The 26,860-nt window shown below is 47.4% G+C and overlaps 2 protein-coding genes across 2 annotated transcripts in view; both read left to right on the top strand.

Moving 5' to 3' along the window:
* Window positions 1-26,860, top strand: part of LOC144499965 (interleukin-1 receptor type 2-like) — a 1,647,203-nt gene that overhangs the window by 24,673 nt on the left and 1,595,670 nt on the right. The gene's annotated exons all lie outside the window — the stretch shown is intronic.
* Window positions 1-26,860, top strand: part of LOC144499954 (uncharacterized) — a 63,830-nt gene that overhangs the window by 20,780 nt on the left and 16,190 nt on the right. Inside the window, exons 3-4 of the mRNA XM_078222677.1 lie at window positions 11,859-12,088; window positions 22,323-25,868. Of these exons, the coding sequence (XP_078078803.1) occupies window positions 11,859-12,088; window positions 22,323-25,864 (3,772 nt within the window). The 3' untranslated portion in view covers window positions 25,865-25,868. The remainder of the gene's footprint in view (window positions 1-11,858; window positions 12,089-22,322; window positions 25,869-26,860) is intronic.

The raw sequence follows: 26,860 nt of genomic DNA, 5'->3' as shown, positions 1-26,860 counted from the left end.
CACTGGTGACCGACCTCCATTTAGAAAAAGACCCATCTATACGCACTCTCTGCCTCCTTTGGGCAAGCCAGTTCTGGATCCACAGGGCAGCAGCCCCTTGGATCCCATGCCCTCTCACTTTTTCGAGAAGCCTTGCATGGGGGACCTTATCGGACGCCTTGCTAAAATCCATAGAAACCACATCTACCGCTTTCCCTTCGTCAATGTGTTTAGTCACATTTTCTAAGAACTCCACCAGGCTCGTAAGGCATGATCTGCCTTTGACAAAGCCATGCACAGTATTCTTGAGCATACTAAACCTCTCCAAATGCTCATAAATCTTGTCCCTCAGGATCTTCTCCATCAGCTTACCAACCACTGAGGTTAGACTCACCGGTCGATAATTTCCTGGGCTATCCCTATTCCCCTTCTTGAAAATAGGAACCACATCCACAATCCTCCAATCCTCCGGCACCTCTCCTGTCTCCATCGACGACGCAAAGATCATCGCCCGAGGCTCTGCAATCTTTTCCCTCGTCTCCCACAGTAACCTGGGGTACATCCCATCCGGACCCGGCGACTTATCTATCTTGATGCCATTCAAAGATTCCAGCACAACCTCTTTGTTAAAGTCCACATACTCAATCTTTTCAGTCCACCGCAAGCCCGCAGTACATCCACCCATGTCCTTCTCCTCTGTGAAAACCGAGGCAAAATACTCATTAAGCACCTCTGCCATTTCTACTGGTTCCGTCCTGATTTTCCCGCCTTCACCTTTTATAGGCCCCATTCCTTCACGTCTCATCCTTTTACTCTTCACATATTTATAGAACGCCTTCGGGTTTTGCTTAATTCTACTTGCCAAGGCCTTCTCGTGACCCCTTCTGGCTCTCCTAATTTCCTTCTTTAGTCCCTTCCTACAAGCCGTATACTCATCTGGATCCCTATCTTCACCAAGCTCTCTGAACCTTTTGTACGCTTTCCTTTTCTTCTCGACTAGGTCCCGCGCAGCTTTCATGCACCACGGTTCCTTTAACCTACCAACTCCTCCCTGTCTGCTCGGAACATTGTCCTGTAGAACCCTAGACAGACATTCCTTGAATAACTGCCACCTCTCTTCAGTAGATTTCCCCGAGAATACCTTCTTCCAATTTACTCCTCTAATTTGCTGCCTTATGTCTTCATATTTCCCCCTACTCCATATAAACGCTTTCCGATCTTGCCCGATCCTCTCTTTTTCCAACGCAAGCATAAAGGAGTTAGAGTTATGATCGCTATCCCCAAGATGCTCTCCCACTGAGAGATCTGACACCTGTCCAGGCTCATTGGTCAGTATCAGATCAAGCCTCTCCTCTTGTAGGCTTGTCCACATGCTGTGTCAGGAAACCCTCCTGAACACACCTAATGAACTCCTCCCCATCCAATCCTCTTACCCATGGGATATTCCAATCTATGTTTTGGAAATTAAAGTCTCCCATCACAACAACTCTGCTATTATTGCAACTCTCCAGGATCTGTTTCCCTATCTGCTCCTCCACCTCCCTGTCACTATTGGGCGGCCTCTAGAAAACTCCCAGCAAAGTGATCGACCCCTTCCCACTCCGAACTTCCACCCACAGAGACTCTGTAGACAATCCCTCCACAGCATACACCTTCTCTACAGCTGTGACACAATCCCTGATCAGCAGTGCCACTCCACCCCCTCTCTTGCCTCCCTCCCTGTCCTTCCTGAAACATCTGAATCCCGGCACCTGGCGTATCCAGTCCTGTCCCTGAGACATCCAAGTCTCCGTAATGGCCACCACATCACACTTCCAGGCAATGATCCACGCTCTGAGCTCATCCCCTTTATTCACTATACTCCTGGCATTAAAGTAAACACATCTCAATCCTTTGGTCTGAGTTCTCCCCTTCTCTGTCCCCCGTCCATCCTCCCTCTTGCACCGTCTATAACCCTTCTCTGTTTGCGAGCTAACTTCCTCGCTCCCAGTCACCTCGTCTCGATCCCCTCCCCCCAACCTATCTAGTTTAAACTCTCCCCAGTAGCCTGAGCCAACCTTCCCGCCAGGATATTGGTCCCCCTGGGATTCAAATGCCACCCGTTTTTTGTGTACAGGTCACACCTGCCCCTAAAGAGGTCCCAATGGTCCAGGAACCTGAATCCCTGCCCCCTGCACCAGTCCCTCAGCCACACATTCATCCTCAACCTCACTCCATTCCTGCCCTCACCTTCCCGTGGCACAGGCAGCAATCCTGAGATTACAACCTTTGCTTTCCTCCTTCTCAGCTGTCTCCCTAATTCCCTATACTCTCTTTTCTTGTTCTAGATTGCCCCATAAGAGGAAACATTAGGAACAAGAACAAAGAATAGTACAGCACAGGAACAGGCCCTTCGGCCCTCCAAACCTGTGCTAATCACATTGTCCTATCTAGACGAACCGCCTGTATCTCTCTATTCCCCGCCTGTTCCTGTGTCTATCCAGATAAGTCTTAAGTGTCACTAATGTATCCGCCTCAACCACCTCACTTGGCAGTGCATTCCAGGCCCCATCACCCTCTGTGTGAAAATTTCCCCCGCACATCTCCACTGAACCTTTACCCCCTTATCTTGAACTTGTGCCCCCTTGTAATTAACATTTCATCCCTGGGAAAAAGCTTCCAACTGTTCACCTTATCCATACCCCTCATAATTTTATAAACCTCTATTAGGTCGCCCCCTCAACCTCATCTTTCCAGGGAGAACAATCCCAGTTTATTCAATCTCTCCTCATAGCTAATACCCTCCATACCAGGCAACATCCTGGTAAACCTTTTCTGTACTCTCTCCAAAGCCTCCATGTCCTTCTGTTAGTGTGACGACCAGAATTGGACGCAGTATTCCAAATGTGGCCTCACCAACGTTTTATACAACTGTAACATAATTTGCCAACCTTTATACTCGTTGACCTGGCCGATGAAAACAAGCGTGCCATATGCTTTCTTCACCATCTTTCCCCCCTGTGCTGCCACTTTTAAGGATCTGTGGACCTGTACTCCCAGATCTCTCTGTGTGTCTGCGCTCCTGATGGTTCTGCCATTTATTTTATAGCTCCCACTTGAATTGGATCTACCAAAATGCATCACGTCGCATTTGTCCAGATTAAATTCCATCCGCCATTTCTCCACCCAATTTTCCAGCCTATTTATATCCTGCTATATTCTCTAACAATCTTCATCACTATCCGCGACTCAAGCATTCTTAGTATGATCCACAAACTTGCGAATCAGACCAGCTACGTTTTCTTCCAATATATGTTACAAACAGCAGAAGTCCCAGAACTGATCCCTGCGGAACACCACTAGTCACAGACCTCCATTCAGTAAACTACCCTTCCACCTCTACCCTCTGTCTTCTATGGCCAAGCCAGTTCTGAATCCATCTAGCTAGTTCACCCTTGATCCTGTGTAATTTAACCTTTTGCCAAAGCCTGCCATGAGGGACCTTGTCAAATGCTTTACTAGAGTCCATGTAGACAACATCCACGGCCCTTCCCTCGTCAATCATTTTTGTCACCTCCTCAAAAAACTCAATCAAATTAGTGAGACATGACCTCCCTTGTACAAAGCCATGCTGTCTGTCGCTAATAAGACCATTCAGTTCCAAATGTGTATAGATCCTATCCCTAAGAATCTTCTCCAACAATTTCACTATCACTGACGTCTAGCTCACTAACCTATGATTACCCGGGTTATCCTTGCTACCCTTCTTAAATAACGGGACAACATTGGCTATCCTCCAATCCTCTGGTACGTCACCTGTGACCAACAAAGATTTCTGTTCGAGGCCCAGCAATTTCCTCTCTCGTCTCCCTCAGTAATCTGGGATAGATGCCATCTGGCCCTGGGGGTTTGTCTACCTTAATGCTTTTTAATTCACATATTACTTCCTCCCTCGTAATGATGACTTGCTCGAGAGGGTTTCCACATCCCTCTGAGACACCATCATTCAACGTGTCCCTCTCCTTTGTGAATACCGATGCAAAGTATTCATTGAGGATCTCACCCACCTCCTTTGTCCTGAAGTGGACAATTCTTTCTCTAGCTACCCTCTTGTTCCTAACGTATGTATAAAATGCCTTGGGATCCTCCTTCATTCTGTCTGCCAAGGACATTTCGTGACCCCCCTTCTTCCCCTCCTAACTCCCTGTTTGAGCTCTTTTCTACTTTCTCTGCATTCTTCAAATGCTTCATCTGTTTTTAGTTGCCCAGACCTCGTGTTTGCATTCTTTTTCTTTTTGACTAGACTCACAATTTTCCTGGTCATCCACGGTTCCTGAATCCTGCCTTGCCTGTCCTTCCTTTTCATAGGCACATCGAGTCATAGAGGTTTACAGCATGGAAACAGGCCCTTCGGCCCAACTTGTCCATGCCGCCCTTTTTTTTTTAAACCCATAAGCTAATCCCAATTGCCCGCATTTGGCCCATATCCCTCTATACCCATCGTACCCATGTAACTATCTAAATGCTTTTTAAAAGACAAAATTGTATCCGCCTCTACTACTACCTCTGGCAGCTTGTTCCAGACACTCACCACCCTCTGTGTGAAAAAATTGCCCCTCTGGACACTTTTGTATCTCTCCCCTCTCACCTTAAACCTATGCCCTCTAGTTTTAGACTCCCCTACCTTTGGGAAAAGATATCGACTATCTACCTTGTCTATGCCCCTCATTATTTTATAGACCTCTAGAAGATCACCCCTCAGCCTCCTATGCTCCAGAGAAAAAGTCCCAGTCTATCCAACCTCTCCATATAACTCAATCCATCAAGTCCCGGTAGCATCCTAGTAAATCTTTTCTGCACTCTTTCTAGTTTAATAATATCCTTTCTATAATAGGATGACCAGAATTGCACACAGTATTCCAAGTGTGGCCTTAACAATGTCTTGTACAACTTCAGCAAGACATTCCAACTCCTGTATTCAATGTTCTGACCGATGAAACCAAGCATGCCGAATGCCTTCTTCACCACTCTGTCCACCTGTGACTCCACTTTCAAGGAGCTATGAACATGTACCCCTGGATTTCTTTGGTCTGTAACTCTCCACAACGCCCTACCATTAACTGAGTAAGTCCTGCCCTGGTTCAATCTACCAAAATGCATCACCTCGCATTTGACTAAATTAAACTCCATCTGCCATTCGTCAGCCCACTGGCCCAATTGATCAAGATCCCGTTGCAATTGGAGATAACTTCCTTCACTGTCCACTATGCCACCAATCTTAGTGTCATCTGCAAACTTACTAACCATGCCTCCTATATTCTCAACCAAATCATTCATATAAATACCAAATAACATGCCTGTCCTGCACTCTGATCAACTGCTCCTTAAAAGACTCCCACGTGCCAGATGTGGATTTGCCCTCAAACAGCCTCTTCTAGACAACAGCCTCCAGATTCTGCCTAATCTGGTTGTAGTTAGCCTTCCCAATTTAGCATCTTAACCTGAGGACAACACTTGTTCTTTTCCATTTGGTCCACATTTACTTGGGACTACGATGTTGTGGCCATTACGGAGACATGGGTAGAACAAGGACAGGAATGGTTGTTGGACGTTCCGGGGTATAGATGTTTCACTAAGTGTAGGGAAGCTGGTAAAAGAGGTGGAGGAGTAGCATTGTTAATCAAGGACAGTTTAACGGCTGCAGAAAGGCACTTCGAGGGGGATCTGCATACGGAGGTAATATGGGCTGAAGTTAGAAATAGGAAAGGAGCGGTCACGTTGTTAGCAGTTTACTATAGGCCCCCAAATAGTAATAGAGATGTGGAGGAAGAAATTGCTAAGCAGATTATGGATAGGTGTGGGGGTCACAGGGTAGTTGTCATGGAGGACTTTAACTTTCCAAATATTGATTGGAACCTTTGTAGGTCGAATAGTTCGGATGGGGCAGTTTTTGTGCAGTGTGTGCAGGAGGGTTTCCTGACACAATATGTGGATAGGCCGACAAGAGGTGGGGCCACATTGGATTTGGTACTGGGAAATGAACCGGGCCAAGTGTTAGATTTGGTTGTGGGAGAGCACTTTGGAGATAGTGACCACAATTCGGTGTCTTTTGTTATTGCAATGGAGAGGGATAGGGCCATACGGCAGGGCAAGGTTTATAATTGGGGGAGAGGTAATTATAATGCGATTAGGCAAGAATTAGGGGGCATAAGATGGGAACAGAAACTGCCAGGGAAAGGCACTAATGAAAAGTGGAACTTTTTCAAGGAACAAATACTGGGGTGTCCTTGATAGGGATGTCCCTGTCAGGCAGGGAGGAAATGGCTGAGTGAGGGAACCATGGTTCACAAAAGAGGTGGAATGTCTTGTAAAAAGGAAGAGGGAAGCTTATGTAGGGATGAGGAAACAAGGTTCAGATGGCTCGATTGAGGGTTACAAGTTAGCAAGGAATGAGCTGAAAAAGGGGCTCAGGAGAGCTAGGAGGGGGCATGAGAAGTCCTTGGCGGGTTGGATCAAGGAAAACCCCAAGGCTTTTTACTCTTATGTGAGGAATAAAAGAATGACCAGGGTGAGGTTAGGGCCGGTCAAGGACAGTAGTGGGAACTTGTGTATGGAGTCAGTAGAGATAGGCGAGGTGATGAATGAATACTTTTCTTCAGTGTTCACCAAGGAGAGGGGCCATGTTTTTGAGGAAGAGAAGATGTTACAGGCTAATAGGCTGGAGGAAGTAGATGTTCGGAGGGAGGATGTACTCGCTGTAAACTAGTACTGAAGGTCGATAAGTCCCCTGGGCCTGATTAAATATATCCTAGGATTCTTTGGGAGGCAAGGGATGAGATTGCAGAGCCTTTGGCTTTGACCTTTGGGTCCTCACTGTCCACGGGGATGGTGCCAGAGGACTGGAGAGTGGCGAATGTTGTTCCTCTGTTGAAGAAAGGGAATAGAAATGACCCTGGTAATTATAGGCCAGTTAGTCTTACTTCGGTGGTTGGTAAGTTGATGGAAAAGTCCTTATGGATGGGATTTATGACCATTTAGAAAGATGCGGATTAATCCGGGATAGTCAGCACGGATTCGTGAAGGGCAAGTCGTGCCTCACAAATTTGATAGAATTTTTTGAGGAGGTAACTAAGTGTGTTGATGAAGGTAGGGCAGTTGATGTCATATACATGGATTTTAGTAAGGCGTTTGATAAGGTCCCCCATGGTCGGCTTATGATGAAAGTAAGGAGGTGTGGGATAGAGGGAAAGTTGGCTGATTGGATAGGTAACTGGCTTTCTGATCGAAGACAGAGGGTGGTGGTGGATGGAAAATTCTCGGACTGGAGGCAGGTTGCTAGCGGAGTGCCACAGGGATCAGTGCTTGGTCCTCTGCGATTTGTCATTTTTATTAATGACTTAGAGGAGGGGGGTGAAGGGTGGATCAGTAAATTTGCTGATGACACCAAGATTGGTGGAATAGTGGATGAGCTGGAGGGCTATTGTTGGCTGCAAAGAGACATAGATAGGATGCAAAGCTGGGCTGAAAAATGGCAGATGGAGTTTAACCCTGATAAATGTGAGGTGATTCATTTTGGTAGGACTAATTTAAATGTGGATTACAGGGTCAAAGGTAGGGTTCTGAAGACTGTGGAGGAACAGAGAGATCTTGGGGTCCATATCCACAGATCTCTGAAGGTTGCCACTCAAGTGGATAGAGCTGTGAAGAAGGCCTATAGTGTGTTAGCTTTTATTAACAGGGGGTTGGAGTTTAAGAGCCGTGGGGTTATGCTGCAACTGTACAGGACCTTGGTGAGACCACATTTGGAATATTGTGTGCAGTTCTGGTCACCTCACTATAAGAAGGATGTGGAAGCGCTGGAAAGAGTGCAGAGGAGATTTACCAGGATGCTGCCTGGTTTGGAGGGTAGGTCTTATGAGGAAAGGTTGAGGGAGCTAGGGCTGTTCTCTCTGGAGCGGAGGAGGCTGAGGGGAGACTTGATAGAGGTTTATAAAATGATGAAGGGGATAGATAGAGTGAACGTTCAAAGACTATTTCCTCGGGTGGATGGAGCTATTACAAGGAGGCATAACTATAGGGTTCGTGGTGGGAGATATAGGAAGGATATCAGAGGTAGGTTCTTTACGCAGAGAGTGGTTGGGGTGTGGAATGGACTGCCTGCAGTGATAGTGGAGTCAGACACTTTAGGAACATTTAAGCGGTTATTGGATAGGCACATGGAGCACAGCAGGATGATAGGGAGTGGGATAGCTTGATCTTGGATTCAGATAAAGCTCGGCACAACATCGTGGGCCGAAGGGCCTGTTCTGTGCTGTACTGTTCTATGTTCTATGTACTTTATCAATCCCTTTGAAAATTTTAATACCTCGATCAGATCCCCTCTCATCCCTCTAAACTCCAGCGAGTATAAACCCAAACTGTTTAATCCCTCCTCATACATCAACCCCCTCATCCCCGGAATCAATCTGGTGAATCTCCTCTGAACTGCCTCCAATGCCACCACATCCTTCCTGAAATGAGGAGACCAAAACTGGACACAATATTCCAGATGTGGTCTCACCAACACCCTGTACAATTGCAACAACACTTCTCTACTTTTATACTCCAGTCCCTTTGCAATGAATGCCAACATCCCATTTGCCTTTTTTATTACATGCTGCACCTGCATACCGACTTTCTGCGATTCATCAACACAGACACCCAGATCCCTCTGCCCAGAACAAGGACACCCAGATCCCTCTGCCCAGAACATAGACACCCAGATCCCTCTGCCTGGACACATTTTGAATCTGCTTTCCATTTAGGTAATAAATTGCCTTTCTATATTTTCTGCCAAAATGGATAACCTCACACTTATCCACATTAAACTCCATCTGCCAAATTTTGGCCCATTCTCCCAGCCTATCTATATCTGTCTGTAGAATCTTTATATCCTCTTCACTGCCTGCTTTCCCACCTATTTTAGTATCATCTGCAAATTTTGCTGTGTTATACTCTGTCCTTGCTTGTAGATCATTTATATAGATTGTAAACAGTTGAGGTCTGAGGACTGACCCCTGTGACGCTCCGCTAGTTACATTTCGCCAGCCAGAGAAGGACCCATTTATCCCGACCCTCTGCTTTCTATCAGTCAGCCAATCCTCAATCCAATCCAGTACTCTACCCCCAATCCCCTGCGATCTCACCTTCTGGATCAGTTTTTTATGTGGCACCTTGTCAAACACCTTCTGGAAGTCTAGATAAACCACATCCTCAGGTGCCCCACTATCCACCTTGCTGATTATGTCCTCAAAGAACTCGAGCAGGTTTGTCAAGCATGACTTTCCCTTCATAAAACCGTGCTGACGATGGTGGATTGAGCTTTGTCTTTCCAAATGTTCAGTCATCTCCTCCTTAATGATTGATTCCAGAAACTTCCCCACCATAGAGGTTAAGCTAACCGGCCTATAGTTTCCTACTTTTTGCCTCTCTCCCTTTTTGGATAAGGGCGTCACATTAGCATGTTTCCAATCCACCGGGATCTTACCAGAATCCAAGGAATTCTGAAACATCCACAACCAATGCATCCACTAATAAAGCCACATCCTTTAATACCCGAGGGTGCAGGGCCATCAGGTCTCGGAGACTTATCTGCCTTTAATCCCATTAGTGTATTCAATACCCTCTCCCTAATGATGGTTATTGCACCAAGTTCCTCTGCATTAACTAGAGTTTGTGGAAAATCTTCATTATTCTCCACTCTGAAGACAGAGGCAAAATATTGGTTTTGTTCCTCCGCCATCTCTGTGTTCACCATTAATACCCCACCATAGATAGAACCATAGAACCATAGAAAATTACAGCTCAGAAACAGGCCTTTTGGCCCTTCTTGTCTGTGCCGAACCATTTTATGCCTAGTCCCACTGACCTGCACTTGGACCATATCCCTCCACACCCCTCTCATCCATGAACCCGTCCAAGTTTTTCTTAAATGTTAAAAGTGACCCCGCATTTACCACTTTATCCGGCAGCTCATTCCACACTCCCACCACTCTCTGCGTGAAGAAGCCCCCCCTAATATTCCCTTTAAACTTTTCTCCTTTCACCCTTAACCCATGCCCTCTGGTTTTTTTCTCCCCTAGCCTCAGCGGAAAAAGCCTGCTTGCATTCACTCTATCTATACCCATCAAAATCTTATACACCTCTATCAAATCTCCCCTCAATCTTCTACGCTCCAGGGAATAAAGTCCCAACCTATTCAATCTCTCTCTGTAACTCAGCTTCTCAAGTCCCGGCAACATCCTTGTGAACCTTCTCTGCACTCTTTCAATCTTATTTACATCCTTCCTGTAACTAGGTGACCAAAACTGTACACAATACTCCAAATTCGGCCTCACCATTGCCTTATATAACCTTACCATAACACTCCAACTTTTATACTCGATACTCCGATTTATAAAGGCCAATGTACCAAAGGCACTCTTTACGACCCTATCCACCTGTGACGTCACTTTTAGGGAATTCTGTACCTGTATTCCCAGATCCCTCTGATCAACTGCACTCTTCAGAGTCCTACCATTTACCCTGTACGTTCTACTTTGGTTTGTCCTTCCAAAGTGCAATATCTCACACTTGTCTGCGTTAAATTCCATTTGCCATTTTTCAGCCCATTTTTCTAGTTGGTCCAAATCCCTCTGCAAGCTTTGAAAACCTTCCACACTGTCCACTACACTTCCAATCTTTGTATCATCAGCAAACTTGCTGATCCAATTGACCACATTGTCATCCAGATCATTGATATGGATGACAAACAACAATGGACCCAACACCGATCCCTGCGGCACACCACTAGTCACAGGCCTCCACTCAGAGAAGCAATCCTCCACAACCACTCTCTGGCTTCTTCCATTGAGCCAGTGTCTTATCCAATTTACTACCTCCCCATGTATACCCAGCGACTGAACCTTCCTAACTAACCTCCCATGAGGGACCTTGTCAAAGGCCTTGCTGAAATCCAGGTAGACAACATCCACCGCCTTCCCTTCATCCACTTTCCTGGTAACCTCCTCGAAAAACTCTAATCGATTGGTCAAACATGACCTACCACGCACAAAGCCATGTTGACTCTCCCTAATAAGTCCCTGTCTATCCAAATATTTGTAGATCCTATCTCTTATCACACCTTCCAATAACTTGCCCACCACCGACGTCAAACTTCATCCTCCAAAGGACCATTCTCTTCCTCTTTATATACTTACTGAAGCTCTTGGTATCTCTGTTTATCTTTTCTGCTAGTTTCCTTTCATAGTTCATCTTAGCTCTTTTGATTCTATTTTAGTCGCCTTTTGCTGAACCTCGGGAGAGTTTAAACTAGTTTGGCAGGTGGGTGGGACCTGAGGCTGGAATTGAACCTGGGTGCCTGGCACTCATTGCCTCCTCTGCTCACTGACCAGTTCAGCAACTTCTTGATTGTAAACCTCTCATCCTGCTTTGTAATCCCTCGCGGGTCCGACCCCGTCCCACCCCAGTGCAGACTCGATGGGCCGAAAGGCCTCTTTTTGCCCTGTAAGGATTATATGGTTCTGTCTCTATAATTCCCAACTGTCCATATTACCCTCCACATGCTGTCTATGCTTTCCATTTCTGTCACTCTGTTCTGCCATGTATCTCCACCGCTGCCTTCCTCCCACCCACCAGAGGTCCCTGTCCAAAACCCATTTGTTTAGTCTTCAGTCACACTTCTGATTTCTGTCTCCATCCATGTTTTTCTTGTCTCTGCATCAAGTGCTTTGTGAGGTGATGGTATATTGTGGGGTGCAGTACAAGTGGGGGAGGAAATATTATGGAAGTCCATTGCTGACAGGGTAATAAAGAGAAGCTATTGAGTTAGATTGACATACATTTCACTTTGCTTCATAAAGGGCTGTCCTCCTGCCTCTACTGGACATTCAGCCACCATCACAGAATCTTCTGCTGCTCGTGGACTCCATCGATGAAGGTGAAATCTTTAAAGATGCAGACTGGAAACCTTCTGCCAAGAGTGCGACTATTGCAGAACTTCTGTCCAATCACCAAGAGCTCTTCCCATCCTGGTTACTCCTCATGTGTTCAGCTCGAAAACAAAACAAAATGGTCAGCAGAATGTTTACAGGTGAGAATGGAGAGATTTCACCGTGGTGATCAAAATGACAAAGGGTTTTAATCGAGTAAATGAGGAGAAAGTATTTCCGGTGGTAGAAGGCTGGGTAACCAGAGGGACACGGATTGGAGAGAATCGGGAAAAGAACCAGAGGGGGAGATGAGGAGAATGTTTTTTTTCACACAGTGAGCTGTTGTGATGGGGAGGGCGCTGCCAGAAAGGGCGGCGGAAGCAGATTCAATAATAACACTCAAAATGAATTGGATAAATATACAAAAGGATGAAATTTGCAGGGCTATGGGGGAAATGAGACTAATCACGCCATTGTTTCAAAGAGCCAGTATAAGCACAATGGGTCAAATGGCCTCTTTTGCTGTAGGATATTTGGGAGGTGGTTTAAACGAGGTCGGCACGGGAATGGGAGCCGGAGGGTAAGTTCAGAGCAGGGAGATGGAGAAATAGTGAGTGAGGGATCAGCTGTTCCCCTGAGTTAAAGGGTCAGTCACGAGGGGACATCGGTTCAAGGTGAGGGGTGGGAGGTTTAGGGGGGATGTGAGGAAAAAGCTTTTTACTCAGAGGGTGGTGAGGGTCTGGAATGCGCTGCCCGGGAGGGTGGTGGAGGCGGGATGCTTCACATCCTTTAAAAAGTACCTGGATCAGCACTTGGCGCGTCATAACATTCAGGGCTATGGGCCAAGTGCTGGTAAATGGGATTAGGTAGGTAGGTCAGGTCTTTCTCACATGTCAGACTCGATGGGCCGAAGGGCCTCTTCTGCACTGTATGATTCTATGACTCTGAAAGACAGGAACAGCACAGGTTCCAAAGTGCACAGCACAGGAATTTAGCAGCGTTAACAGGTATTTGTAAATATAAGGAGCAGAGTAAATAAAACTGATGGGCTGAGGCACAGAGCGACACATGGCAGCATGTGTTAGTGTGGACAGTGAAGAAGGTTATCTCCAATTGCAGCGGGATCTTGATCAATTGGGCCAGTGGGCTGACAAATGGCAGATGGAGTTTAATTTAGACAAATGCGAGGTGATGCATTTTGGTGAATTGAAGCAGGGCAGGACTTACTCAGTTAATGGTAGGGCGTTGGGGAGAGTTACAGAACAAAGAGATCTAGGGGTACAGGTTCATAGCTCCTTGAAAGTGGAGTCACAGGTGGACAGAGTGGTGAAGAAGGCATTCGGCATGCTTGGTTTCATCGGTCAGAACATTGAATACAGGAGTTGGAATGTCTTGTTGAAGTTGTACAAGACATTAGTAAGGCCACACTTGGAATACTGTGTGCAATTCTGGTCACCCTATTATAGAAAGGATATTATTAAACTAGAAAGAGTGCAGAAAAGATTTACTAGGATGCTACTGGGACTTGATGGATTGCGTTATAAGGAGAAGCTGGATAGGGACTTTTTTCTCTGGAGCATAGGAGGCTGAGGGGGGATCTTATAGAGGTCTATAAAATAATGAGGGGCAGAAATCAGCTAGATAGTCAATATCTTTTCCCAAAGGTAGGGGAGTCTAAAACTAGAGGGTATAGGTTTAAGGTGAGAGGGGAGAGATACAAAACTGTCCAGAGGGGCATTTTTTTCACACAGAGGGTGGTGAGTGTCTGGAGCAAGCTGCCAGAGGTAGTAGTAGAGGTGGGTACAATTTTGTCTTTTAAAGAGCATTTAGATAGTTACATGGGTACGATGGGTATAGAGGGATATGGGCCAAATGCGGGCAATTGGCATTAGCTTAGGGATTTAAAAAAAAAAGGGCGGCATGGACAAGTTGGACCGAAGGACCTGTTTCCATGCTGTAAACCTCTATGACTCTATGACTCATGATATCATCACTCTAACAGAAAGCTGGCTTCGGAGGGGGCAAAAATAGCAGCTCAATATCCCTGGATAGAGAATTTTCATGATGTGGAGATGCCGGCGTTGGACTGGGGTAAGCACAGTAAGAAGTCTCACAACACCAGGTTAAAGTCCAACAGGTTTATTTGGTAGCAAATACCATAAGCTTTCGGAGCTTGCTGCTCCTTCGTCAGATGGAGTGGTCTCTGTTCTCCAACAGTGCACAGACACAGAAATCAAGTTACAGAATACTAATTAGAATGCAAATCTCTACAGCCAGCCAGGTCTTAAAAGGTACAGATAATGTGGTTGGAGGGAACATTAAACACAGGTTAAAGAGATGTGTATTGTCTCCAGACAGAACAGCTGGTGAGATTATGCAAGACCAGGGGCAAGCTGTGGGGGTTACTGATAATGTGACATAAATCCAACATCCCGGTTTAGGCCGTCCTCATGTGTGCGGAACCTGGCTATCAGTTTCTGCTCAGCGACTCTGCGCTGTCGTGTGTCGTGAAGGCCGCCTTGGAGAACGCTTACCTGAAGATCCAAGGCTGAATGCCCGTGACTGGCTGGCTGTAGAGATTTGCATTGTAATTAGTATTCTGTAACTTGATTTCTGTGTCTGTGCACTGTTGGAGAACAGAGACCACTCCATCTGACGAAGGAGCAGCGCTCCGAAAACTTATGGTATTTGCTACCAAATAAACCTGTTGGACTTTAACCTGGTGTTGTGAGACTTCTTAGAGAGTTTTCAGGCAGGATAGGGAGGGGGATAAAAAAGGCGGGTTTTAGCGTTATTGGTAAAAAAACAATTCCATAGCTCCTTGAAAGTGGAGTCACAGGTGGACAGAGTGGTGAAGAAGGCATTCGGCATGCTTGGTTTCATCGGTCAGAACATTGAATACAGGAGGGATGATACAGACTGAATGAAGCATTAATTGAGGCCATATGGGATGAGGTCAGAAATAGAAAGGCGAAGCGACACTGCTGGGAATGTACTTGAAGTTTAAACCTGATTGATTGAGGCAGAATTTCCCAAACTTTTCTGCCCTTTTGGCCTCCCAGGAGTACTGCCGGAATCTCTGAGAAACATTCTCATTGTGTTGGAAGAGTTAAACTACAAAAAAGGATTGTTTTGTGCAATAGGTACAAACATACAAAAACAAGTGAATTAAAATATTTTCTTTGTTTTATGAGGATACATTTATTCTAATTTAAAAGTTCACGTTTTCAGCCAAGTGCTTAAATTTTACCTTTTTGTTATTTTTAATGGGAGGAGTAATACTGCTTCTTCTGCTCACATTCGCTTAATGTAAGGTGACCTACTGGGGACCCTGCACTCACACTCTCCACTCTCTCTCACTCATTCCCTTCCACTCTCATACACATACAAACCCAAATATACTTTTTTGTCCCTCCCTCATTCTCTTTCTCACACATAGACACACTCGCATCTCATTCTCCCCTGAACCCTGGCCATTCCCCCCCTACTCCCTGGCCATTCCCCCCCTGCTCCCTGGCCATTCCCCCCCTGCTCCCTGACCATTCCCCCCCTGCTCCCTGACCATTCCCCCCCTGCTCCCTGGCCATTCCCCCCTGCTCCCTGGCCATTCCCCCCCTGCTCCCTGGCCATTCCCCCCCTGCTCCCTGGCCATTCCCCCCCTGCTCCCTGGCCATTCCCCCCCTGCTCCCTGACCATTCCCCCCCTGCTCCCTGACCATTCCCCCCCTGCTCCCTGACCATTCCCCCCCTGCACCCTGGCCATTCCCTCCTGCTCCCTGGCCATTCCCCCCCTGCTCCCTGGCCATTCCCCCCCTGCTCCCTGGCCATTCCCCCCCTGCTCCCTGGCCATTCCCCCCCTGCTCCCTGGCCATTCCCCCCCTGCTCCCTGGCCATTCCCCCCCTACTCCCTGGCCATTCCTCCCCTGCTCCCTGGCCATTCCCCCCCTACTCCTTGGCCATTCCCCCCCTGCTCCCTGGCCATTCCCCCCCTGCTCCCTGGCCATTCCCTCCTGCTCCCTGGCCATTCCTCCCCTCCTCCCTGGCCATTCCCCCCCTGCTCTCTGGCTGCTGCCTACAAGGAAGAAAATGTCATCGATGTATCTAGTGTATAGCATCGGTTGAAGGTCCTGTGCGGTGAAGAAGTCTTGTTCGAACCTGTGCATGAAGATGTTGGCATATTGAGGTGCGAATTTGGTCCCCATGGCTGTTCTGTGTGTCTGGATGAAGAACTGGTTGTTGAAGGTGAAGACATTGTGGTCCAGGATGAAGCAGATGAGTTGTAAAATTGCATCTGGAAACTGGCAGTTGTCGGCGTTGAGTACTGAGGCAGTTGCAGCAATGCCATCATCGTGGGGGATGCTGGTGTAGAGTGTCGAGACATCCATTGTGACGAGGAGTGCTCCTGGTTCAACTGCTCCATATGTGCTGCGTTTCTGTCGGAAGTCTGTAGTGTCGCGACAAAAGCGGGGGGTTCTTTGTACAATGGGTTTCAGGATGCCCTCAACATAGCCGGAGAGGTTCTCGCACAGGGTCCCATTGCCTGATACGATGGGACGGCCGGGTGTGTTTGCCTTGTGTATCTTTGGGAGGCAGTAGAGATCTCCAACGCGGGGAGTACGTGGGATGAGAGCATGGAGGGTGATCTGAAGGTCCGGATCAAAAGTCTTGATCAGAGTGCTGAGTTGACCGGTGTGTTCTTTGGTCGGATCTGCGGGTAACCGCCTGTAGTGTTCCTTGTTGTTCAGTTGTCTGTACACTTCTATTAGTTAGCCAACCCTTTATCCATGCTAATATACTAGCACATGGGCTTGTATCTTATTAAGTTGTCTTTTGTGCAGTATCTTATTGAATGCTTTTTGGAAACCCCAGTATATTGCATCTACTGGTTCCCCTTTATCTATCCTGTTCGTTACCATTTCAAAGAATTCTAATGAATTTGTCAGGCATGATTTCCCCTTCACAAAACCACGCTGACTCTGCTAGATTACATTATGTATTTCTAAATGCTCTGCTATTTATTGCATCCTTTATAATTACTCTTAACATTTTCCCAGTGACAGATGTGGATACCTGTTTTTGTTTCCCTCCCTTTTTAAATAAGGGTGTTCCATCGGCAGTTTTCCAATCCTCTGGGACTTTTCCAGAATTTAAGGATACTTAGAAGATTATTACCAGTGTCTCCACTATCCCTGTAGCTACTTTCTTCAATAGCCTAGGGTGCAACCCATAAGACCCAGGGGACTTATTAACCTTTAGCCCCATTAGTTTCCCTAGTACGTTTTCTCTAGTGATAGTTATTGTATTTATTTCATCCCCCTGTTTGGCCCCTTCATTATTTAGTATTTTTGGAATGTTACTATTGTCTTCTACCATGAAGACTGACGCAAAGTGACCAAGGAGGTGGATGGGGGCAAGGCAGTGGACGTGGTATATATGGATTTTAGTAAGGCGTTTGATAAGGTTCACCATGGTAGGCTTCTGCAGAAAATGCAGATGTATGGGATTGGGGGTGATCTAGGAAATTGGATCAGGAATTGGCTAGCGGATAGGAAACAGAGGGTGGTGGTTGATAGTAAATATTCATCATGGAGTGCGGTTACAAGTGGTGTACCTCAGGGATCTGTTTTGGGGCCACTGCTGTTTGTAATATTTATTAATGATCTGGATGAGGGTATAGTTGGGTGGATTAGCAAATTTGCTGATGACACCAAAGTCGGTGGTGTGGTAGACAGTGAGGAAGGGTGTCGTAGTTTGCAGGAAGACTTAGACAGGTTGCAAAGTTGGGCTGAGAGGTGGCGGATGGAGTTTAATGCGGAGAAGTGTGAGGTAATTCACTTTGGTAGGAATAACAGATGTGTTGAGTATAGGGCTAACGGGAGGACTTTGAATAGTGTGGAGGAGCAGAGGGATCTAGGTGTATGTGTGCATAGATCCCTGAAAGTTGGGAATCAAGTAGATAAGGTTGTTAAGAAGGCATATGGTGTCTTGGCGTTTATTGGTAGGGGGATTGAATTTAGGAGTCGTAGCGTTATGTTGCAACTGTACACAACTCTGGTGCGGCCGCACTTGGAGTACTGTGTGCAGTTCTGGTCCCCACATTACAGGAAGGATGTGGAGGCTTTGGAGAGGGTGCAGAGGAGGTTTACCAGGATGTTGCCTGGTATGGAGGGGAGATCCTATGAGGAGAGGCTGAGGGATTTGGGATTGTTTTCGCTGGAAAGGCGGCGGCTAAGAGGGGATCTTATTGAAACATATAAGATGATTAGAGGTTTAGATAGGGTGGATAGTGATAGCCTTTTTCCTCTGATGGAGAAATCCAGCACGAGGGGGCATGGCTTTAAATTGAGGGGGGGTAGTTATAGAACCGATGTCAGGGGTAGGTTCTTTACCCAGAGGGTGGTGAGGGATTGGAATGCCCTGCCAGCATCAGTTGTAAATGCGCCTAGTTTGGGGGCGTTTAAGAGATCCGTAGATAGGTTCATGGACGAAAAGAAATTGGTTTAGGTTGGAGGGTCACAGTTTTTTTTTTAACTGGTCGGTGCAACATCGTGGGCCGAAGGGCCTGTTCTGCGCTGTAATGTTCTATGTTCTATGTTCTATGTTCTAAGTGGGTTTCCTCCGGGTGCTCCGGTTTCCTCGCACAGTCCAAAGATGTGCAGGTTAGGTTGATTGGCCATGCTAAAATTGCCCCTTAGTGTCAGGGGGATTATCAGGAGGATTAAATACGTGGGGTTACGGGGATAGGGCCTGGGTGGTATTGTTGTCAGTGCAGACTTGATGGGCTGAATGGCCTCCTTTTACATTGTAGGGATTCTATGAGTCTATGCAGGGACTTTATGGTTTAAGTTATAAGGAGAGGCTGGATAGACTGGGACATTTTTCCCTGGAGCGTAATAGTCAACATCTTTTCCCAAAGATAGGGGAGTCTAAAACTAGAGGGCATAGGTTTAAGATGAGAGGGGAGAGATACAAGAGGGTCCAGAGGAGCAATTTTTTCACACAGACGGTGGTGAGTGTCTGGAACAAGCTGCCAGAGGTATTAGTAGAGGCGAGTACAATTTTATCTTTTAAAAAGCATTTAGACAGTTACATGGGTAAGATGGGTATAGAGGGATATGGGCCAAATGTGGGCAGTTGGGACCAGCTTAGTGGTAAAAACTAGGCGGCATGGACAAGTTAGGCTGAAGGGCCTGTTTCCATGCTGTAAACCTCTATGACTCTATGACTATTTAACTCCTGTTCCATTTCCTGATTCCCCATTATTATTTCCCCAGTCTCATTCTCTAAGGGACCTGTGTTCACCTCTGGCCACACTCTTCCTTTTTATATATTTTAAAAAAGCCCTTACTATCCCTTCTTATATTATAGAACATAAGAACATAAGAAATGGGAGCAGGAGTAGACCATCTAGCCCCTCGAGCCTGCCCCGCCATTCAATAAGATCATGGCTGATCTGAAGTGGATCAGTTCCACTTACCCGCCTGATCCCAATAATCCCTAATTCCCTTACCGATCAGGAATCCATCTATCCGTGATTTAAACATATTCAACGAGGTAGCCTCCACCACTTCAGTGGGCAGAGAATTCCAGAGATTCACCACCCTCTGAGAGAAGAAGTTCCTCCTCAACTCTGTCCTAAACTGACCCCCTTTATTTTGAGACTGTGCCCTCTAGTTCTAGTTTCCTTTCTAAGTGGAAAGAATCTCTCCACCTCTACCCTATCCAGCCCCTTCATTATCTTATAAGTCTCTATAAGATCCCCCCTCAGCCTTCTAAACTCCAACGAGTACAAACCCAATCTGCTCAGTCTCTCCTCATAATCAACACCCCTCATCTCCGGTATCAACCTGGTAAACCTTCTCTGCACTCCCTCCAAGGCCAGTATATCCTTCCGCAAATAAGGGGACCAATACTGCACACAGTATTCCAGCTGCGGCCTCACCAATGCCCTGTACAGATGCAGCAAGACATCTCTGCTTTTATATTCTATCCCCCTTGCGATATAGGCCAACATCCCATTTGCCTTCTTGATCACCTGTTGCACCTGCAGACTGGGTTTTTGCGTCTCATGCACAAGGACCCCCAGGTCCCTTTGCACAGTAGCATGTTGTAATTTTTTTCCATTTAGATAATAATCCAATTTGCTATTATTTCTTCCAAAGTGAATAACCTCGCATTTGTCAATGTTATACTCCATCTGCCAGATCCTCGCTCACTCACTCAGCCTGTCAAAATCTCTCTGCAGACCTTCTACGCCCTCCACACGATTCACTTTTCCACTTATCTTTGTGTCGTCTGCAAACTTTGTTACCCTACACTCAGTCCCCTCCTCTAGATCGTCTATATAAATGGTAAATAGTTGAGGCCCCAGTACCGATCCGTGGTAGGGAAATTGTTGGAGAAGATTCTTAGAGATAGGATATATGCGCATTTAGAACTGAATAATCTCATTAGTGATAGACAGCATGGTTTTGTACGAGGGAGGTCATGCCTCACAAATTTGGTTGAGTTTTTTGAGGAGGTGACAAAAACGATTGACGAGGGAAGGGCCGTGGATGTCGTCTATATGGATTTTAGTAAAGCGTTTGACAAGGTCCCTCATGACAGGCTGGTGCAAAAGGTTAAATCTCATGGGATAAAAGGTGAGCTAGCTAGATGGGTGGAGAACTGGCTTAGCCATAGAAGTCATGATGTGGAGATGCCGGCATTGGACTGGGGTAAACACAGTAAGAAGTTTAACAATACCACAACCCCACCAACCTTTGTGTCGTCGGCAAACTTACCAACCCATCCCTCCGCTTCCTCATCCTGCTGTATTCTCTGACAATGTTTATCACTATCCGCAACTCCAGCAATCTTTGTGACGTCCGCAAACTTACTGATCACACCAGCTACATCTTCCTCCAAATCATTTATATATATTACAAACAGCAGAGGTCCCAGTACAGAGCCCTGCGGAACACCACTAGTCACAGACCTCCAACCGCAAAAAGACCCCTCCACTGTTATCCTCTGCCTTCTATGGCTAACAGAGTAAGAAGTTTAACAACACCAGGTTAAAGTCCAACAGGTTTATTTGGTAGCAAAAGCCACACAAGCTTTCGGAGCTCCAAGCCCATTCTTCAGGTGAGTGGGAATTCTGTTCACAAACAGGGCATATAAAGACACAGACTCAATTTACATGAATAATGGTTGGAATGTGAATACTTACAACTAATCAAGTCTTTAAGATGCAAACAACGTGAGTGGAGAGAGCATCAAGACAGGCTAAAAAGATGTGTATTGTCTCCAGACAGGACAGTCTGTCCTGGTCATCAAAGACTCCAGGCTGTCCTGTCTGGAGACAATACACATCTCTTTAGCCTGTCTTGATGCTCTCTCCACTCACGTTGTTTGTATCTTAAAGACTTGATTAGTTGTAAGTATTCGCATTCCATTTGACCTACCAAAATGGCCTCCTCAGCCTTCTGTGGCAATGAATTTCATAGATTCACCACTTTCTGGCTATAGAAATTCCTCCTCATCTCGGTTCTAAAGGCTGTGCCCCCAGATCCTAATCTCTCCTACTAATGGAAACATCTTCCCCATGTCCACTCTATCCAGGCCTTTTATTATTCTGTAAGTTTATTTATTAGTGTCACAAGTCGGCTTACATTAATGCTGCAATGAAGCTACTGTGAAAATCCCCTAGTTGCCAAAATGAGATCCTCTCTCATCCATTGAGTACATGATGTGGAGATGCCGGCGTTGGACTGGAGTGGACACAGTAAGAAGTCTCACAACACCAGGTTAAAGTCCAACAGGTTTATTTGGTAGCACGAGCTTTCAGAGCGCTGCCCCTTCAATCGGCTCTGGATGTACTGTTGCACGTCCTTCACAATGTGCAATTTGCGGAGATCGTCCAGGCAAATCTTTCGGAAACCCACCTGATGAATGAGCAGCGCTCCGAAAGCTCGTGATACCAAATAAACCTGTTGGACTTTAACCTGGTGTTGTGAGACTCCTCATATGTCAAGCCCTTCATTCCTGGGATCATTCTTGTGAACCTCCTCTGGACCCTCTCCAAGGCCAGCACATCCTTCCTTATATACGGGGCCCTAAATTGCTCACAGTACTCCAAATGTGGTCTGACAAGAGCCTTATACACCCTTATCAGAACATCCCTGATCTTGTATTCTAGTCCTCTCGACATGAACGATAGTAGCTAGTTTCTTTTTTCTCTTTTTTGGCCAGAGCAGACATGATGGGTTGAATGGCCTCTTTCTGCACTGTAACTTTCAATAGTTCTATATTGTGATGTGAGTGTGCCCTAAGCAATGTTCCATACATGTTTCATGTGGCTTCTCCATTGCTGCCTGCAGCGGATTTGCTCATTTTGTATGTTTCTTTCTGTCAGGTTTCCGAAAGATTTGCCTGGACGATCTCCGCAAATCGCACATCGTGAAGGACGTGCAACAGTACATCCTGAGCCGATTGGACCAGGAGGAAGCTCTGAGGCACCACTTGACCCGGGAGACGGCAGAGATGTTAAACCAGCTTCACATCAAGAGTAATGGTTGTTTCCTGTACCTGGAGAGAGTGTTGGATGGGGTGCTGGATAATTTCATCATGCTTCGTGAGATCCGGGATATTCCGGGCACCCTCAACGGCCTCTACCTGTGGCTGTGCCAACGGCTCTTCACCCGCAAGCAATTCACCAAAATCCAACCAATCCTCAACGTGATGCTGGCTGCCCAGCGCCCTCTCACCCTGCGCCAGCTCTATGAAGCCGTCTGGACCAAGGGCATGTGTTTGACGGCCATCGAATTCCAGAACAAGATGGAGATGGTGTCTAAACTGCTGCTGGATGGAGAGTGCGGCAGCAAGATTCTCTTCCATCATAGCTTTGCCGAATGGCTACTGGACGTAAAGTACTGCACTCAGAAGTATCTGTGCAGTGCGGCACAGGGACATGCCATGCTGGCAATGAGTCTGACCTGCTGTGCCAGGGAACTGACTCCTGCTCAGGTGCAAGAATATGCCCGGCACCTTGTTCACTCTCGGCTCCAGGCTGACCCCAGTCGCCTGGCCCTTTGGATGGTATGGAGCGGAGCGCCAGTCACCCGGGACTCTCTCAACTCCATCCTGCCAGTGGAACAGGAGGTCCTCCAGCTCTTGGTCAAAGCTGGAGCCTATGCCTCTGACCAGGAGGGTGGAGACTCCTCAGGAGTCATTCACCGAGCTCTGGAAAGGGAGGACTCCATCCGGATGCTGCTAGAGAATGGGGCGAGTGTCCATCAGCGCGATTCGAGTGGACGTTCGCTACTGGCCAATGCAGCTTACAGTGGCAACTTGGAGGTGGTCAACTTGCTGCTATCCAGGCAAGCTGATCTAGAGACTGAGGATTATCAAGGACAGACTCCCTTAACCCTGGCTGCTCGAATGGGCCACACCAAAGTGCTTCATTGTCTGATCTCGCACGGTGCCAACATCAATCATTCTGACCAGGAAGGCTGGACCGCACTGCGCTCAGCAGCTTGGGGAGGGCACTCGGAGGCAGTGACTGTACTGCTGGAATCTGGGGGGGCTGAGGTGGACAGCACAGACGCTGACCACCGGACGGCACTCAGGGCTGCAGCCTGGGGTGGGCATGAGGACATTGCACTCACCCTGCTGCAGCACGGAGCTGAGGTGAACAAAGTGGATACAGACGGCCGGACTGCACTAATCGCTGCTGCCTACATGGGTCACCGGGAGATGGTGGAGATTCTGCTGGATCATGGTGCTGACATCAACCATCGGGATGTAGATGGGCGCTCAGCTCTCTCCGTGGCAGCTCTCTGTGTTCCTGCCAGCCGTGGCTATGCCAATGTGGTGAGCCTGCTAATCGAGCAGGGTGCAGAGGTAGGGCACCGGGACCGTGACGGTCTCACCCCACTCCTGGTGGCTGCTTACGAAGGTCATGCGGATGTGGTGGATCTGCTCCTAGAAGGGGGCGCAGACGTGGATGAGGCTGATGCCACAGGACGCACGCCGCTCCTGGCCGCAGCCTCCATGGGTCATGCCTCTGTTGTCAATGCGTTGCTCTTCTGGGGTGCGGCTGTGGATACCATCGACAGTGAAGGCCGGACAGTGCTCAGTATCGCTGCTGCTTATGGCAACACTGACGTAGTGCAGACCCTTCTGGACAGAGGTCTGGATGAGAATCACCGAGACGATACAGGCTGGACCCCCCTCCACATGGCCAGCTTCGAGGGTCACTGCTCTGTTTGCCTGGCACTGATTGAGCAGGGTGCTAGGGTGACAGAGGTGGACAATGATGGAAGGATCCCGCTAATCCTGGCTGCTCTGGAAGGGCATTACCAGTGTGTCCAGGTCCTCCTGGAATATAAATCCCCCGTGGACTCCCGGGGGTATGATGGGAGGACAGCTCTGTGTACTGCGGCTCTCGAAGGCCACAAGGAGGTGGTGAAGCTGCTTTTGAATAAAGGGGCAGGTGTAGACATGAAGGACGCAGACGGACGGCCCTTACTCTACCTCCTGGCCTTGGATAATCAAATGGACATGATGCAGTTGCTGCTGGACGATGGAACTGCCAACTTGGAGTCGCGGGACTTGGATGGACGGACAGTTCTACACGTATGTAGCTGGCAGGGTAACCTGGAGCTGGTAAAGTTACTGGTCAAGTACGGGGCAGAGGTCAATGCCCTGGACAGTGACCGTCGCTCAGCCCTGCATTCAGCTGCCTGGCAGGGCCACTCGCTTGTGGTGCAGTTTCTGATCGAAAGTGGGGCTCCTGTTGATCATGCTTGCAACCAGGGGGCCACTGGACTCTGCATAGCCGCCCAGGAGGGTCACACTGAGGTGGTGAGGATACTTGTGGAAAAGGGAGCAGATCCTAACCACGCTGACCAGTACGGCCGCACGCCAATGAGAGTGGCAGCCAAACGTGGGCAGACACGGATCATGAAACTGTTGGAGAAATTTGGTGTGCCAGCATTCAATGGTTACGTGGCACCAGCAGCTGGACAGAAAGCAGAACAACACACCTCCACCATGAAGACGCTGTCCTCTGGTACGTCCAACAGCTCTGGAAGTCCTGGTATGATGGGTGGAGAGATGCCTTTTACCAACCGCACCTCCAGTGACAAAAAACAAATAGGGGCATCAAGCTCACCGTCTGGGTCCCCGGACTCCACTGTGGATCATCGCAAGTCCCTTATGTCCAACAACTCATTGAAGAGTTCCAAAAACTCATCTATTGTCACCTCGTCCACCTACCATTCATTGGCCACTGATCAGACAGTGCCCATTGATAGCTTGACCTTCACGCAGCAGATCCAGCAACACTCATTGCCTCGCAGTCGGAGCCGACACTCCATCCTTACCTCCCCTTCCTCAACCCTGGTGAAACCCAAAGCCAGCTCGCAAACCAGTGCCATATCCGAAGCAGCAAAGAGCCCCAGTAGACAGGGAGGAACCACACCCGTATCTAGCCCAATACTGGGCATCGATTTGTCAGAGACTAGTCCCAAAAGTAAGAAGGGAGTGTCAGTGAAGGCTGGACTGACCAGTGTTCCAGAACAGATTCTCAAAACTGAAATCACCAAGAAGAACTTGGAGATTACATCACCACTCATCACATCACTTAGCAACAACAAACCCCCTATTGAGTGGGAGGCGTCACCCTTCAGTTGGTGCTATGATAAGCAGACTGCATCCTCGGAGTTTGGGGAGAGATGGAGCGGAATACTGAGCAAATCCCAGTGCAGAGGCCACAGGAGTCCCAAGGTCTCTCCCCAGAAATTGAGCTGTACCAGTGCAGTGGAGAAAGTGATGATGGAACCACTGATTGCAATCACTACTCTGGATCCTGAACTGAACCTGAAACAGGCCATCAAACTCCAATTTGAGGGACCAACCAGTGGCTTTAATTACAAGAAGGAGACACCTCTATGAGGGGGTAATATGTTAATGTGTGACGGTAGAATTTTCATCTCCTTTGCGAGACACTTTATTAAAGAATGGTACACACAGAAAGAGGCTATTCAGCCCATTGTGGCTGTGCCAGCTCTTTTAAAGATCTATCCATTTAGGTCCCCCCCCTCCGCTCTCCCCCCACCCCATAGCCTTGCACATTCTCCCTCCTTTAAATATTTCCTTCACTGAATTTCCCTTTGGAAGGTTATTATTGAATCTGCTTCCAGCGCCCCTTGCAGGCAGCGCCTTCCAGATCACAACAACTCACTGTGTAAAAATAAATTCATTTCCTCATCTCCATTCGGTCGTCTTCAATCTGTGTCCTCTGGCTACTGACCTTCCTGCCATGGAGATAGTTTCTATGTGTTTATTCTGTCAAAACTCTTAAAGGTTTTGAATATTTCTATCAAGTTCACTCTGAATCTTTTCCACTCTGAAGAAAACAATTCCAGCTTTTATTTATTCGGTGGATATGGCCATTACTTGAGGAGGTGGTGGTGAGCTGCCTTCTTCAACAGCTGTAGTCCCTGTGGTGTAGGGAGGGGAGGTGGTGCAGAAGTGGTATTGTCACTGGATTAATAAATGAGAGATCCAGGGTAATGCTTGAATCCCGCCACGGCAGATGGTGGAATTTGAATTCAATGCACAAAATCTGGAACTAAGAATCTACTGATGACCATGAAACCATTGTCGATCGTCGGAAAAACCCATCTGGTTCACTAATGCCCTTTATGGAAGGAAATCTGCCGTCCTTACCCAGTCTGGCTTACATGTGACTCCAGAGCCACAGCAATGTGGTTGACTCTCAACTGCCCTCTGAAATGGGCCAGCAAACCACTACGTTCAAGGGCAATTATAGAGTCATAGAGGTTTACAGCATGGAAACAGGCCCTTCGGCCCAACTTGTCCATGCCGCCCAGTTTTTACTGCTAAGCTAGTCCCAATTGCCTGCATTTGGCCCATATTCCTCTATAT

The sequence above is a fragment of the Mustelus asterias genome, chromosome 10, assembly GCF_964213995.1.
Source record: "Mustelus asterias chromosome 10, sMusAst1.hap1.1, whole genome shotgun sequence".
NCBI lineage: Eukaryota > Metazoa > Chordata > Chondrichthyes > Carcharhiniformes > Triakidae > Mustelus > Mustelus asterias.
This window is presented reverse-complemented; position numbering and strand designations above follow the sequence as displayed.